The sequence below is a fragment of the Trachinotus anak genome, unplaced genomic scaffold (assembly GCF_046630095.1).
Source record: "Trachinotus anak isolate AG129_WGS33_773 ecotype Australia unplaced genomic scaffold, CSIRO_AGI_Tana_v1 ptg000025l, whole genome shotgun sequence".
NCBI classification, from domain to species: Eukaryota; Metazoa; Chordata; class Actinopteri; order Carangiformes; family Carangidae; genus Trachinotus; species Trachinotus anak.
In genome coordinates, this window is record NW_027273876.1 from 2,742,674 (window position 1) to 2,759,214 (window position 16,541).

General features: G+C 42.3%; 1 protein-coding gene across 2 annotated transcripts; it reads right to left on the reverse strand.

Annotated features, from left to right (window-relative positions):
- Positions 1-1,525: 1,525 nt before the first annotated feature.
- On the reverse strand, positions 1,526-14,838 carry LOC139608309 (very long chain fatty acid elongase 6-like). Of its 2 annotated transcripts, none has more exons than XM_071461930.1 (4): positions 14,538-14,838; positions 10,599-10,730; positions 8,344-8,495; positions 1,526-7,354 (listed from the first exon to the last, which is right to left on the reverse strand). In XM_071461930.1, exons 1-4 carry the CDS (start codon positions 14,630-14,632, stop codon positions 6,924-6,926), a joined length of 810 nt encoding a protein of 269 aa, XP_071318031.1. In that variant the 5' UTR covers positions 14,633-14,838; the 3' UTR covers positions 1,526-6,923. The 2 variants fall into 2 exon arrangements, with proteins under 2 accessions (XP_071318031.1, XP_071318030.1); XM_071461929.1 differs by lacking the exon at positions 14,538-14,838 and adding an exon at positions 14,326-14,531.
- Positions 14,839-16,541: the final 1,703 nt, after the last annotated feature.

Sequence of the window (16,541 nt, forward strand, 5' to 3'; positions counted from 1 at the left end):
ATGAAAATAAAACAGTCACGACTGCAGCAGCTGATGAACAGTGTAAGTACAGTGTCTTTCACATCAGGCCATGAGCTAGGAGCCCACATGTGGTTGTATATGTAGCTCACCAGGACTGACCCGGGACGGTCTGACCCATCGTTAGAATAAACCTGATGAGATTTTGCTGCAGTGAAACAGTCTGAACATTAAACGTTATCACAGAACGGTGGTTTCATCTGGAGAAAACCTGCAGCCGTGACCCTGATCCTTTATATCTATCAGTTAGCTCAGAGCTCTGACTCCCAGCTCCTCGCAGTGTGTCTGTCCTCCATGTCCTCTGGTGTCACCACCCACGGCTGCAAGACTAATGTGCTGAGCAGGCAGAGCTTTGTCCTCCATCAACCCACAGCCCTCCCAGCGGCTCATATCTCAGCCCGGACGGTCACAGTGTCGGCTGTGAGCTGGGGGAGCTGCTTGTTTTCGGACCACGGGAGCCTGGTGGAGGTTTAACTGTGTCGCAGAGACACATTCCTGCACTTTTACTGTTGCTCAGGGATTTGACTGGTCGTGGCAGTGGAGGACAGTGGTTATCAGAGAGATGGATTTACCACTCTGCAGACTTCTCGATCAGTCTGTCCTCAGCACAGAAGATAATCTCAGGGGGGAGAAATGTTTTGCTGCAATGCACAGCAACAAAACACAAACAGGAAAACAAACTCTGCAGTAACTAAAGAAAATCCATCTGGTGAGCATCAGAAGTGGAAAATAAATGTGGCATCACTCCACGTTCATCAGGCCGCTTCAGTTCTCTGAGTTTTAATTTTAAGTTTAATGAGTGCAGGTTTGTTTATGCACATCACTGCATTTGACTGAAACAATGGTTTCTCTGTCCTGGGGAGACACATTTCAAAGGCCTGAACTGAGGCGCCTGCTGTTGGATGGATTTTTGGTTTCCCTCAGGGTGAACTGTACGAACTTTGACCCTCTGACTTTTCATCTAACACTGAAGATGGTATTTTTGCAAGTTTAGGACGTTGATGCTATAATATCCTAATTTACCAAGTTCAGTTCAGATCCATTCAGTACTTTCTGCAGAATCCTGCAGACAACAGACAGACGGAGGTAATGAAATAATGATTGTGGTCGAGTCTCAAGCGTTGAACACAGGACAGTCTTTATGGTAAATATGAGAAAAGCAACTCCTCCTCATCCTTTCTTTTTTGTTGCAGCTCCAGCTTCTCTCTCTCATGGTTTTTGTGATACATTTAAACAAATGTGTGGTTTCACAGTCACCACAGCTCCACACTGCAGAGACAATGAAACAGAGATCTTATTGATCTGCACCCAAAACCAGAACCTCAGTGATAGATCTGCCTGGAAGACAATAAAACCTAATGTACAAACACAGTGTTGATCAACATTTGACTCTTAAATTATCATTTTAAATGCATTTAAAAAAAGTTTTGCTGAGTATTTAATTGTAAAAATTACAAATAATTAAACTTTTGAGGGATTTGCAGCTCAGAAACAACGACTGGAGACATTTTAAAACCAGGATGAATTTATTGTAACAATGTTTTCAACATCAAAAGCCCTTTAACAGTTTTGTCCGTCAGCTGCAGGTGACAGCAGAATTCACAGGGGTGAAATCAGTGTGAAGACGTAATGCACAGAAGAAGAGTGCACTCACATTAATGCATGTTAGAAAACAAAACACAACACAGAAGCATTGTTTGGCACACAAATAACTTATAATTATTTCAAGTTTAACTGTGTCACAATAAGGAGGCCAATCAGATCTCTCATCCTCTGTCGTCTTAGAGCTGAACAGTGGCTGTTTTACAGGAGCAGGGAGTCGAACTCGAACCCTAGTGAACTTGGGGCAACAGGTTGGTGGTGAAGATAATTCAGAGATGGTATCTGATGTTAGATCCCACCCAGTCTAAAGGTAGATGTCCATGTGTTTGTGATTATAAAGCAGGTCTAGGTTCTATATTAATACTGTGAAAGTATCAAAGCCTCAGTCCACAGAGAAATGCACACAGCCTGTATTCAGAAACTGAGCCTTAAAACCAGCCGTCAGGACTTCTGGAACTTTGTGATGTCACAACCTTCAGCTATGCCCCCCCCCCCCCCCCCCCCCCAAGCCCCGCCCACCTGGACCCAGCATCCAAACTTGCAGGATTTGGTTTCTCTGAGTGTTTACCTGAAATCTGCTATATTTTTATTTGATCATTCAGTCAGCCAATCAGAAGAGAGGCTCAGATCCTCTCTTCTGATTGGCTGACTGACCTGTTGTTACCAGAGCTCCAGAGAGAAGCCTGAGAGAGGAGATGTGAAACTACACTGAGATGGTTTTTGGCTCTTGGCTTTTGGAGATCAACACTTCAGATAAAACACTGGAGAAATGTAAAATATGCGACCTTTTAAAAAGGAAGATGAGTCTGAGACAGATTCTGTCAGCTGGAGGCTTAAAAAAAACAAAAAAAAAAGGTCCTTAACAACCTACAGTAATTATAACTACATCACTGACACAAACACCCACGACTGTGAGAAGACAAGTGTAAACCACAGCTCCTCCATGACAACAAGACGCAAGAAGCTGCCGTAGACTGAACAAACAGCGACAGTGGTTTGAGGTGACGGCAGAACAAACTTCACTGTGCATCTGTAAACGGTGTCAACAGATTTGATCTGTTTCGTGTGCTGCTTAACGCACACGTTTACGAGCTGGAGAAGCTTCTCATGAAATGAGCACAAGGACATAAAGAAAAAAAAAAAAGGACAATGAAATTATGCTTCACATATCACAGATTTAACACATACAACATCTCCAGACGTTAAGAATTAATGGCTTTTAGAGTCTACCACTAAATTATCCTCCATCTCTTTAGATTAAAGAGGCAAAGTGGTGTTATGAACATTAACACGACGTGTGGGTGGAACACAATGAAGCACAGCAGGAGTAACTACACGTCCTGACTAGAAACACCAACACCTACCACTTCAGGTCAGCTGGAGAATGTTATATATTAAGAAAATAAATAGACTCTCATTATTTACAACACAGCGTCACAACTGATCACAGCAGCCCCGTTATCTTCTCTTTAAGCTTCACAGTCAGCACCTCAGAGTATGTGAAGCACATTAATGCACAAGCTTCACTGAATATCTGCTGCTGTAATGTTCAGTTTGTCTTGAGTTTGAACCCCGTCAGCTGATCCACCCCAGGGGAGTCTACAGTATGATGGGTGATAGGGAGAGCGCAACACCACCAGAGGAAAAGGGGAAAACGTGACGTATGTTAGTGTTTTACTGTGTTTTTACTTAACACAAAATCCAGAAGACGTTTCTCACTCATAAAGTGGTCACACATATTTCTCAAACTGAGGGGTCTGGACAGGTATCTGCAGGGTCAGAAGAAGATTTAAAGGATACAAAAGATTTTCTGTCACATTAAATTTTTCCACTAATTTTTGCTTATTTGTCCTGGACACTCCCACCTCATCCGAGCCTTGTGAGGGCACATGGTTTTCTGGACTGGAGGAAGCTGAGCGTGGTACGGTGAGATCAGGGAGGGTCAGACTGAATCAAAACGCAACTATTTGTTTGGGTTTTGTCCAGTTTCACTGATAGAGTTTGATTTTTTTGCAGAGCACTTATCAAAGATGTATTTAAAAACTAAAAAAGAAACTTAACCCTCTATATTAGTTTGTACATTTTCCATTCACATATTAAAACAAACGCCTTCAGCGCCCTGGTGGCCGAGGGGTAAAGATACTGACAATAAACCAAAACCTCAGCTGCCTGTCTATTTAATAATGGTATAAAGGGCCCAAAAATACACATATGAAAAAAAAAATGCATTCAAATCCAGACACACCCCCCAGAGATACATTTCATGTCCTCCCAGATGTTTTGTTTTGGTCTACAGAGCAGCATTTCCAGATTTTATCCAACTAAAGGAAAATAACTGCTGCAAACAACATATCATTTCCTGTTTGTCTCAACTGCCACTCGTCCAATTAAGGCAAAATAAAAAATATTTTAAAAAACATGACAATAATAAAAGAAGAAAATAATAATGTGCATGAATATATCATTTATTAACTCAAAAAAAGTTCATGTAGTGTTAAGTTTCTCCTAAGTTTTGGTTCAGTGCTCTTTCATTTTAAAATGTATTATTTTTAAAGTGGTTATTTCCCTTTATTTCAAACTCAGTTTCAATGTAAGTGATGTAAATTAAATCAGTGGTTTTCAAAACTTTTTCACATATTACACACATATCAGACCATGGACCCTCCACCTATAAGATTCTTGCTTTTATTATAGAAAGTGTTTGAAACCCAGGACAGTCATAGATTCTGTCGTTGTGTTACTTATGGATGGAAATATAGTGAAAATTAATTCTTTAAACCCCACTTTGAGAACCCCTGTTATAAATAAGCACAGCTGTGTGCAGCGGTCACACAAAAGGACTATCTTGTAACACTATGGCTCCGTCTTTGCTGTTGTTCTTTTCATTGACTGGTACACAGAAGTATTTAGGTTCAAACAAGTGGTTAAGGGCGTGTTTACATCTATTTATAGTGAATGACGGGAGTGGAGGTCAGGCTGGTGCATGTGTCTCCAAACAGCTGAGATTTATAAAACCCAGCCATGAAAGTGTTTCTTTGTTTGTCTGCACAAAGAGGTTTGCACACATGGCCCCTGGTGTGTCTGTGTGTGACTGACACTATGTTTGTACCACTTATTAAAATGCTCCTCCTTCATAAAGGTGAGCTCAGTGTGGCAGAAGGCAGAATGTGCACAGTGTGTAAACATGACAGCAGGACTTGTTCGACATGTTAACAAAGCTATTTCCTGGACGTATTGCTGTGGGACGGCTGTCGGCTGAGGAATGAGTTTGTCACTCAGATCTTATCATGTCGCAAAGAGGTATGAGCAGCGGTGGTATGAGCAGGACACGAATTACAAGCTGAGTTCAACTGATCTGTGTGAAGTTGGTGTGAACAACGGCAAGTGGGTGTGTGTTAGCTTGTCTTGGTTTGCTGTGGACACACACAGCCTGATAAAAAGATTATGTACAGTGTGGTTTATGAGCAGTGTAAGCAGGGAGGGTGATGTGACATGACCACAGAAGTGTACATTTTGTGTAGTGTGTGTGTGTGTGTGTGTGTGTGTGTGTGTGTGTGTGTGTGTGTGTGTGTGTGTGTGTGTGTGTGTGTGTGTGTGAGTGAGTGTGCTAAAACTAAACATGTGAAAACATCCCTCTGTCATTCAGTGCATGTGAAGTCTTCATTCCCTTTAGTTAATCCTAGAGCTACGATCCTGCAGGTTTCAGTTGTGCTGAAGGCTAAAAAACACATGATTTTAAAGGAGCACTTCAACATTTTCAGAAATAATCTTATCCAGTCTCTTTCTGAGTGACACCACTGAAGTCAGGGCGTGGTTCACCTAGCTTCATATGAAGACTGGAAACAGGGGGAAACTGCCTGACTCTGTGCAGAGTGGGAAAATATAACGACCAACACATCAGAAACTCACTTATTAAGATGCTGTATTGTGTTTTTTTTTTAATCTGTACACAACAGTGATATGAAGAGAAACACAAAAATGACAATTAGTGCTTTAACTATGTCTTGAAAAACAGCTGTGACTGTGCAGTGGCCAGGTTTGGTACAATCTGTGCATCCCGCACTGTATCTGAAGATACTGCAAAGATGTAGTTAGCGGACGGATAAAACTGTGATTAGTGAAGAGATAGTTCTGGTACATAACTGCCTGTATAATCACAAAGTGCTGCGGTTACATCACAGTTCATGTACAGGCTAAACTAATGAGATACAGCATTTAAATAGGTCAGCTTTAGAGGCGTTGGATAGAGACAGGTTAGCTGTTTCCCCCTTCTTTCAGTTTTTATGCTAAGCTATGCTAACCACCACCTCCTGACTCCAGACATGAGACTGATGTGGTTTTTCTCATCACACAACAAAACAGTATGAACAAGCATGTTTCGTAAAATGTTGAAGAAATCCTTTTCAGGAGCTATTTGTAAGTTTTGCTAATGCTACATAGCTAACGTTAGCATTAACAGCTGTTTACTTACCAGTGTAGAAGAAACGTTTCAAGTTCAGCATCAAACTTCAAGAGCTGTCCCCAGAGGTGGAAAGCAATCCGTTTGTTTTGCTTCTATTTCTATCATTTATTTTCTTCTACTGAAGTTAGCATGCTAACCAGCTAGCTCTGGTCTCGTCAGTCCATCTCATCACTTTTCTGATACCGAGTCACTGTAGCGTCCAGTCTGCCTCGAAGAAGCAGCTGCTCAGAGGATGTAATATAACCTGTTGTCTTGTAAACACAACGATGGCTGAAGCTCCTGGCAAGACTGGTAAACAATCAGCTGTTGATGCTAACGCTAGCTATGTAGCAATAGCAAAGCCTGCCAAAGTTTCCTTTAACAATTTAAGATTCTTAAGGACATTTTTCTAGTTCAGAGCTTTCAGATGCACATCAAGGGCTCACGTTTTCATTACAACATAAAACATTCGTTAACCACCTCTGACAAATATTCGGCCCTTGTATGGCTGTTTTGTTTTTGTTTTTTTGTACGTTGCCAAGGCAATAATTCAAATGGAGTACTATGTTAGTCAAACACAAACATGGTACTCGCCCTTATGCTTCTATGATCATTTTACATTGTGTTCTCCAACTAATCATGAGATCATATTAAACTGTGCTGGGTCCGGACCGGTCTCCTCTCTCCTACCGTGATTTGAGCTACAGATGCCGATAAAAAAAGTCAGGTGAGAATGTCATAACAAGAGGAGGACCGGGCGACCGGCTAACTAGCTGTGACTCACTCACTCATGGCCCCTCACTGTTGGTCATTTCTGCTTATGGCACACTTTAATACGACTGTGGAGCACAGCGCAGACGTGCTACTCTGCCTTGGATCCCTTGTCCCCGGAGGAGCCTCTGAGGTAGGAGTTGTAGAAGAACAAGGCAAACAGGATCAAGTAGCTGAGGTACATGAGCGAGCCCCACGTGATGTTGTCCAGGTTGGACGGACAGCGCACCTCGTGCATCCAGTGGTAGACCAGGCCCAGCACGGCTAGACCCATCACCATCTGCAGGATCTGGGTGGCCGTGATGATCATGGCGCAGGGGCGGGGCACCCGCAGGCCGGCCGCCCGGGCTGCGTAGTACGTGTACATGAAAGAATGAACCATGTAGTTCATGGTCATGAACCAGCCGCCGCCCGCCACCTGGTCCTTGTAGGAGTACCAGGAGTACAGCAGCACGGTGATGTGGTGGTACCAGTGCAGGAAGATGAGGCGCTGCTTCCGGAGGACGATGAACACCGTGTCACCTGAGGGAGACAGTGGAGGAGAGGACGTCACTCCCAAGCACCAGGGCCGGACTTTAAAATCCTCCATACATCTTTTTTATCGACTGAAGTGTTTCCATCGCACAGAGCTTTGAAAACTCAAAGTAATGAAGCCGTCACTGAATGTATGTACAGACCTATGAGAGTAAAATGCAGGCTGTCATAAATAAACTCTGATTTGTCAGGCTCATATGCACAGATTCGGTTTCTGTCCTGCAGTAAAGTAAAGCCCTGACCAGCAGGAGGATGAGGACACACTTCCTGTCTGCAGCTGAGGAAACATTGTCGGTATCAATCATACACTAATAGAATTTTCTTGCCATCTCAGCATCATTTCCTAGAGCGGTCGTCTCTGTCCGTCCGACAGAGACCTCGGAGAGAGGAGATTAACTGCACAGACACAGAGACAGCATCCCCATCCAGAGAGGCAGCTCTTAAGATAATTGCTGAGAAATTTACTGGAAGGTTTAAGAGCTCCGAGGAACATACCTCAAGACTGAAATGATCTGTAGGTCTGGAGTAAGACGCCTGTGAAAATACAGGATGTCGCTGCTGCTTCAGGAAATGTGATCTTTAATGGATTTCAGTTTAAATCAATTTAGATGAGGGATTCAGGAGACGTTCCTAACTTCTTTACCTTTTACCCGGAGAGAGGCCTCAACATTTCATCTTAAACTGATGTGTTGACCTCTAGGTCACATAAAACCATTTAAATGCCTTCATTTCAATGTGTTATTAGGAACAGATTGACTTTGCAATAATATAGTCTTTTAAAATGTGTTAAAACATCTGAAAACATTTTACACTTCAACTCAATTTAGCTAAATTTTATCCAAGACATCTGCATCCGTCTTTTGACTCATTAAAATGAACCAATCACGACTGATTTAGGAGGCGCTGCATGTGTGCGTGCTGCAGCTTTAATCCGGCAGCACAAAGACCAGCGTCAGGACGGTTTCAGGAGGACTTACCCAGCTCGGGGGCTTTGCTAAGAACGAAGGCGTAGGCCCAGAACTTGGTGACGGGGGCGCTGTAGAAACTGATGTCACACACCGACTGTCTGAAGCCGCTGGTGGTGAGGACGTGCATCATGTAGAGTCCGGTCCTGAAAGCTCCTATGATGCTGCACAGACCACACACACACACACACACACACACACACACACACACACACAGATCAATTTAAACCACATTCAAATACTCACAACACAAACAAATACACAAACGTACTTCAAAGACTCACAACACAACAGAAGTTTTCATCATTTTTCCGTGTCTCCTGGAAACACTTCTATTGTGTTGTGAGTATTTGCATCATGTGTTGTCAAACTGATGAAGGTGTTTCCTGAATTTGTTTGTGTTTGGTCTGTTTGCATGTGTTTTGTCAATATTTAGTGGGTTGAGCTCTCAGGGCCACTGTACCTGTGGCTGCTGAGTCGAAGAGAAAAAGAAATATAAAGGATACACAAAAAAATTCTAAATGTACATATGACACAAGTTCAAACATTCAGATAGCACACGCAGCGCTTCAGGATTCGCTAATTCAGTGCTGATTATAAAACTATGGTGGCCCGTAAGGACAAGTGACAGCACAAACATTAAGGGAAATACAGAAAACACATACAAATAGGGAACAACATGCAACTAAAACTGCTCCAGCAGCATCAGACTTTACGAATCAAACCACTCGTCATTAAGTTTTGACATTTTTCTCCAGGCGAGATTCAAACGAATCATGAACTTCAGCCTTAAAAGCTTTAGTTTTACAACCCCTGACATATAAAACTTCACTGGACCAGACTGTGCTCCACATGTTCACTGTTCCAGCTCTGCTGCAGCCATAAAGACTCATCTCTGTAATGTCAATAAAAGCCTCTCTGAGCTGTGCAATTACAGCACAGAGCCATTACACATCGATCCAGAGATTGCAGGAAGGAACAATACTAACACACTTCAAATCAAACACACAGATAAGCTGTGTACTGCAAAAGGGTCTTTGTGTGTGCACGATCTCAGTTGGTTTATGTGCTGACTTTATTTAAATTTATAAATTATTAATTTACAGGAGAAATGTATTAATTTACTCCTTTATTCAGCAGAAAACATGGAAATATAAAAGGGTGAATGAAATGACAGGGTGGAGCATTTAATGAAAGAGTTCATTGTCCCAACATGTGAGGAATCTGATTCATGACGCCGCTGAGTTTTTCCCTGTCATCATCATCATCCTCCTCATCGTCATGTTTTATAATTCACAGGGTGTGAAGCCTGTTGTGCTTAAAGAAGAGGTAACTCATGTTCTGGATTTGGGACTCGACCCCTAACTAAACAGTGCATTTACTGGGGACTATTTTCAGCAGCGGATGAATAAATATTAGTGCTATAGCCAGTGTTTGCAGCAGGAGGACAGTGCATGTGGGATTTATTAAAAATAAACGAAACAAACTGACACAGTCTGTGTTCAGTCGTAAAGCAAACACATGGGGCTGGGTGCCCGGTAACCACAACGCCCAAAAGTCACATTGTGCCGTCCTGTGTGCAGACAGCTGGGGGGCGGAGAGGGCAGGTTATACCCACTGCTCTGGGATTAAGATTAGAGCGAGGGCTCAGCTCACCACCACATCCACCGGTGATGGAGCTCTGAGTTCAGCACGGCGGCTCCGCCTGCTGCCCTCCTGGCAGCGATTACACAACAGGCACCATGTTTGTTTTTTTTTTTGTTTTTTTTTGGGGGGGGGGGGGGGGGGGGGGGGGGGGGGAGTGCTCAGTATCGTGGCACTTCCTGTTTCATATAGCAGCAGAAGCTTTAAATATGTAAGTGTGGTTTTCACATGGTAATTGGATTTCACATAAAGGACATAATTCTCCAGGGTATTACTATAATCTATGATCTCTCATCTAATGGCATGTAAATAAAATGTGGTAAAAGGGCTTAAGTAGAGTCAGGGAAAAAGGGAAATCATGCAACACTAGAGCTGCAGTATTGATGTTTTTCATTATCGATTCATATTTTCTCAATGACCTGATTAATCATTTGGTTTATAGAGTCAGAAAAGTTGTGAAAAAGGTTGTAAATGTCTTCAGAAAGCTTTATTTGTTCCGACCAACAGCTCAAAACCTAAATGAGTGATGAACGACACATCATAGATCCTGTAGTTAAAATTGAATCTGTTTTCGGTTCTGGTTTAAACTGTGGTGATGTAATTGCCGGCTCCCCGTGACTCACCTGAACACGGCCAGGCTGAGTGACCACAGCACCAACGGGCGGCGCAGGTTCAGCTTCGGCCTCTCCCTCATGAAGTGCTGACCGCCGAACACGAACGCAGCGTACAGGCCACAGAACATGAACGACTTGCTCCTGTGGAGGAGGAAACACGGAATAATACAATAATTAACAACAGTGATTAAAGTGGACTAGACTTTATCAACCAGCCTGATAATTAACACAACTCTTCACACTGTGCCACCTTAAAATATATGGAGTATTTACAGGAACACTTTAGTTTAATCTTAAGCTTTAAATGCTCAGTGTGTAAATTTGAGAATTTAGTTTGAACCACTGTTTAAAAAAGAGACTTAATTTGCAGCTATAAAGATCTTTGCGATGTAAATACACGATGGTTACGCACATAAATGCACAAATACAGAAAGAAATGAAACAACACTCAAATCTTCATTATAGTAGAGCCCACTTTCAACCACAAATACATGGAGACCAGAATATGTGGACCTGATCCACCAGCACTGATCCACATCCATCCAGCAAGAGAACAGGGACCCCAGTGATCTGGATTTCTGCTGAGGAGGTTTCAAAGACATCAAACATTTTCTCATATTGGAACCAAACACCTGCTTTACTGTTGTAGACAGATGTGCTCACAGAACATCTGTAGCTGACAATCGTGTCTTCATGGAATAAAAAAGAAGAGTTTGACTTACAGCCCAGCACCTTAACACAAGTGAGGGATGTGCTTGTTTGTGACATTTCACTGCTGCTACTTTGGGGAAATTCCAGCGTCTAATGTTTTATTTGTTTGATTCCACTTATCAAGTTCAAATGATAAAGAGAAGAATGAGTACTGAAGTAACCTCCACCATCACCCGCCCGTCGTGTACTTCGACCTCTGTCAGACGACAGAAAGAGGAAGACGACGCCTTCCCCTGACAGACAGCGCGGCTAAACTCTGGCTCACCTCACCAGACCCTGAAGCACAAGATGATTATACAGATGTGGCGCTGTTACGTAAAGACGTTACACAATTAGGGTGAACGGACCAGACGAGTGCAATTAAAAACAAATATGACATGACTTCACCGTCTGGTTCGCGGGGCTGCTCCTCAGGTCAACACATGATGAGTCCATCAAGGTTTGTCTAACTACAAGTTCAAAAAAAGTCAGGTTATTAAACTCTCCTTCATCAGCTCAGACTTATTCTCATTTATAATCAGAGCAAAGGATGAACTGAGATCACTGTTTGAAACGCTGGTCATTAAGACTGCAGGTCTGGGTGATGAGGCAATTTTACTGGGCTCTGCTCCACCTGGCTTATCAGCAGCTTCCAGCAGATACCAGATCAATTACAGCCGGCAGCATGAGGTGATGACAGGACAGAAAAGGTGACTCTTCCTGAGCTCAGGCAGAAACAGCTGAGCTGAAAACTAAACGCTGGAGGGAAAGATTATGTTTGCACCATCAAAAAAAAAAAAAACCCAAAACCTGCCTGATTCTTTTAAAATCCCGTCTGTTTTTACATAAACGAAGAGTCTGTGACAGCGCGACATCTGTGAGGCTGTGTGCGTGTGTCTGAGGTGGTTGGGAAACGGCCAGATGACAAATCCAGACAGGCACAATACATATTAGGCTGAGTGGATGCTGCTGCTTGACCCAGTTAATGCTGCAGGGGGTTTCTGATAATCGTCCCCGGTCCATCCCAGAGAGATGCAGAAAAACCTGCATCAAGCCAAAGCCCAAGAGAAAACCACTGAAAAGACTGAACTGTTATTTTCATTATCACTGAATCAGTCTGGTATCACAAAGAAAACACAAAACACACAGATATTCACTGATATGAAACAGAGAACTGCAGCAAATTAGAAGAGCTGCAACCAGCAACATTTACAAGGACAATTAATTGTCTGTGAATTGATTAATCCAACATTTCCTGGACTGTTCTTGATGCTGATGCTTTTTTCCCCGTCAGTTACATTCAGCTTTAGTTGTTAGTATCATAGCCACATGTTTGCGCAGCAGTGGGGTCTATAGAGATTAAACTTGGGAAAACAAGACTCTGACATCAGGTCAGTACTCGGGGTCGAGGCATCAGGAGAGAAAAGGCAGGGCTGGTGCTTCCCTGATAAAAAACCACCTGAGCTGAGAAACGTCAAAATAAGATGATAACCTTCAGTTTTTAATGACGATGCTGATGGATTCAAGGAATTTGACTCCGGTGTTCAGCAGCTCCCAGTAGACACTCTTCCAAGAACAAGTGCAGTGCAAGAGATGTTTGTGTGTGTGTGTGTGTGTGTAAGACTGATAAAGGAGGAGATCTATTGTTGCTGGCTAAAGGTGTGCGGCTCATTAATAGCGCCTGAGAACAGGAGCTGATACGACAGAGGACGCCTCCCTCTCTGCAAACTGCAGCACCGCAGTGCAACACGATGCCTGCTCCGCTTTAATTACACTCCTGTGTACCTGTGTGTGTCTGTGCATGTGTACAAGCGTGCGTCCTGTGCAAAAAAAGAAGAGGAAACTGAGGACAGACAGGTGATGGTTAGAGCTTGGTATCAAACCTCTATATGGTTTTGATTCTGAAAACATTGTGTCTGTAACACTGAGTAAAATCTGAACGTCTGCTCAGATTCATAATCTTCAAGTTCAAGTTGCATTTAAACAACATTTAATATTTGATATGTTTGATACACGTTGTTAAGTGAAACAGTGCAGTTTATATAGAGCTGTAATAGTTGATTAATCCGTCAGTGGAACAACAGAAAATGTCTCGTTAATTAACGACTTTGATAATTGATCAATTAAATTATCTATACAGTGCAGGATGTGCAGCTCCTTGACAGAGTGGAGGAGGCTGCACCTTTTCCACCTGCCTCTGTAACAGAAACACAGCTGCACGAGGCCTCGTTCGTGCACAGCTACATCAAAGCGAGGCTAAAAAATGTGGTCTTACTAGGTTTCTCCCCGGCGGAGTTGCTCAATGAGGGTTCACTCCCTCTCTGCACGAATTTTTATTGGGCCAGGAGGAGGCTTTCACATGAGCAGCAGGGGTGGAAAGCAACAAATACAGTTTAAGGTACTTGAATTTTCTGCTTCCTTACGGTTCTACTGCACAAGAATTCACAGGCTTCACCTACGGGTTAATTTGCAGGTTCAGATTAATAACAGAAAAATAAATAATGATGCATTATTATAGGTTAAGATAAGGGAACTCACCCTTACAAGTAGCATGGGACTAGAATATGCTCATCACTCCATCACAGAGCTGAACGTGACATCTTTAAATGTCTTTATTTTGTTTGAATATTTACCATTCAATCACTACTTTTGCATGAAAAGTGACTGAATTGATTAATCACTGAACTTGACTAGTTCCAGCTCCAACATAAGATAATTAAAACGATCCCAACCTACCAGCTGCACCATGATACACATTATTCTTCAAGGGACTTTTCTGCTAAATGACAACTTTTATGAAATTTGGATGCAAATACTTTTGCACTTCCACTTTTTTGGATGTTGAACGCTTAACTTTTCCTTGTAACTGAGTATTTCTGCACTGTGGTATCGGTTAGTTTGTTTAAACAGCTGTTAATTACACAAAATCCAGCTTCCACTGGACCATGCCTGGCCTATGAGAGCACAGGTGAAGTCCTATCATCGCATCCTCAGGGACATTTGAATTAAAGCGGGTAAAACCGGGCTCTTCGGCCTCTTGTGATACCTCTGTATGGTTGCAGTCCCGGGCTCGGCTGTGGCGCATTGATGAGCATCATAAAGCGCATCACGCAGAGAGGCGGGCAGCACCGGGTCCGCATGGCCGGCGGCCCGCCACCCGCCGCAGCCTGCCGGGCGGAGGAGGAGGAGGGGGACCGGGTCGACATTTTTAATTCGCCTTCTGCACATTTCTGTGAGTGAATTCTCTCCTCTTCTTACCAGTTTTCCTGCATCCACTCCAGGGCTCGTCGCTCGTCGAAGCGCCGCTCGAAGTCGTACTCCGCCAGCGGGGAACCGAGCTCGCTGTCGTTCATGTCGAGGCGCTGTCTCTTCCGCTAAATTCCCGGGATCTGGAAGCTTCCTGCGGGGGGGGAGGAACGACCGCGACCGCTACCGCTGGCCGACTGACGGGGCTCAGGGATCCTGCGGCTCCTTTATCCCGCTGGTCTCGGCGGGGAGAGTCCGGGGCGATGGGAGGATGCGGCTCCGTCCCCGGGTCAGAGAGGCAAGGCGGCCGCGGCGGAGCTACGAGCTTCCGCCTTCCACTTTCAAAATAAAACCTGGAGCTGCTGAGGGAGCTGCCACTGTTTTTAGCTTCTCTTCTTTATTTGTGTGTGTGTGTTGTGTACGATTTATTTATCTATTCATTCATTTATATTCATTAATTTGTTTATTTGTTCATTATTTTACCTGTCAAAGATAAATAAATTGGACGTAAGTGAGATAAAGTAAAGAATTCTTCACTTTTGCTCACAAGCTTCAGAATAAAAACGCTTTATTAAACTTCTCTTGACGTAAAAAGCCTCTTAAATGTCTTAAAGAGAGTTGCAGAGGTCTTTTGAGTTGTTTAAGAGTAGATCCGTACTGCAGCACAGAAACAGAACCACGCATATGTTTTATTTCAGATGATATTAATAATTATTATTAACAAAAGAAAATAATAATTATCTTTATTACATGATTTCTCACACATATCTCATCTACCAACAGCAGCATTATGTTTCCATTTCAAACAATGCCCTATTATTTAATTCCTATATACATATTGAAGCGATATGAATATATTGTTATATTGTTCTTTAAATGTTCTGTAAAACATATTGATTAATTAACATTAAAGTTATTGGCTCCGTTCACTTTTTTTTTTTTTTTTTTGTCTTTTTATAGATTAAAGAACAGATAAATAACTCAATAAATTAATCAATTTAATTTAATTTAATTTGCAGTCCGAACTTTTAATGTGAAGGTAAAAGCCTTGGTTTCCGGTACGTCTCGCGCTGTCACTGTGTCATTTGACGCAGAGGGAGCACGTTCTCGGGCTCGAGCGTGCAGTGATGGAGGCGGAGGGGGCGGGGCTTGTCTGTGACGTGTTATCGTCAGGTGGAACCGTGTTGAAGGTTGAACCTGGTTCTGTTCCTGAGTTTATGTTTAAAACCTTGTTTGTAACTAAATACTGTATTTATTTTATTTTAATTTCTTATTTTTATTTTTTTCTCCACCACATTTATTTAGTTACTTTGCAGATTCAGATATGTAAGACAAAATGAATAAATAAATAAATGAAACATAAAATAAATATAAAAACATAATAAACAAATACATTATTTTGTATTAGTATAGGTTAAGTTACCAGGCATTCATGAATTATGAATATATTAATACATCAATAATTATGGTCCAGTATTACGATATACTGTAAAGTAAAGTAAGGATGCTTTTAAAAATAAAGAACAACACAAACCTGAATCAAATCAGTGGTTTCATTGTCAAAATAATCAAAGTAATTATTTAAAGCAAAAATGCCAAAAGTTCACAGATTGTAGGTTTTGATCTGGCTGCTGATCCGAGTACCTGCTCGTTTTCTCTACAAGAAGAAACTTTTGATCAAACAATACGAGACATTTTCTGACTTCATGATTAAATCTGTTAAAAAATTACAGTTGGTGAATTTTATAAAGCATTCATTTAATTTCTTATGCCGTCACTTTGATTAAAAAAAAAGAAGAAAACGCAGGGGGTGGGGGTCTTAGCTTAAGCCTATATCTTCATGTGTTACCATAAAATCCAGGTACAACCCTCACACACCTGTTCAGTAAAGGGTTTATTATCTTTTCAGGCTAATCTTTACTGTAAACGTTCACTAAAACTGAATTAGCTCATTGATGTCTTGTTGGAATCTATGCAAAAGGGCGATGAGTCACTTTCTCTACACGTGAAGCCGCA

Coding starts and splice junctions, on each gene's coding strand:
- LOC139608309 (XM_071461929.1), bottom strand. CDS start 14,507: ATGTGCAGAAGGCGAATTAAAAATGTCGACCCGGTCCCCCTCCTCCTC. Junction 10,731..14,325: donor GGGACTGCAACCATACAGAG/GTATCACAAGAG, acceptor CCTCCTCCACAG/GAGCAAGTCGTTCATGTTCT. Junction 8,496..10,598: donor CTCAGCCTGGCCGTGTTCAG/GTGAGTCACGGG, acceptor TGGTCTGTGCAG/CATCATAGGAGCTTTCAGGA.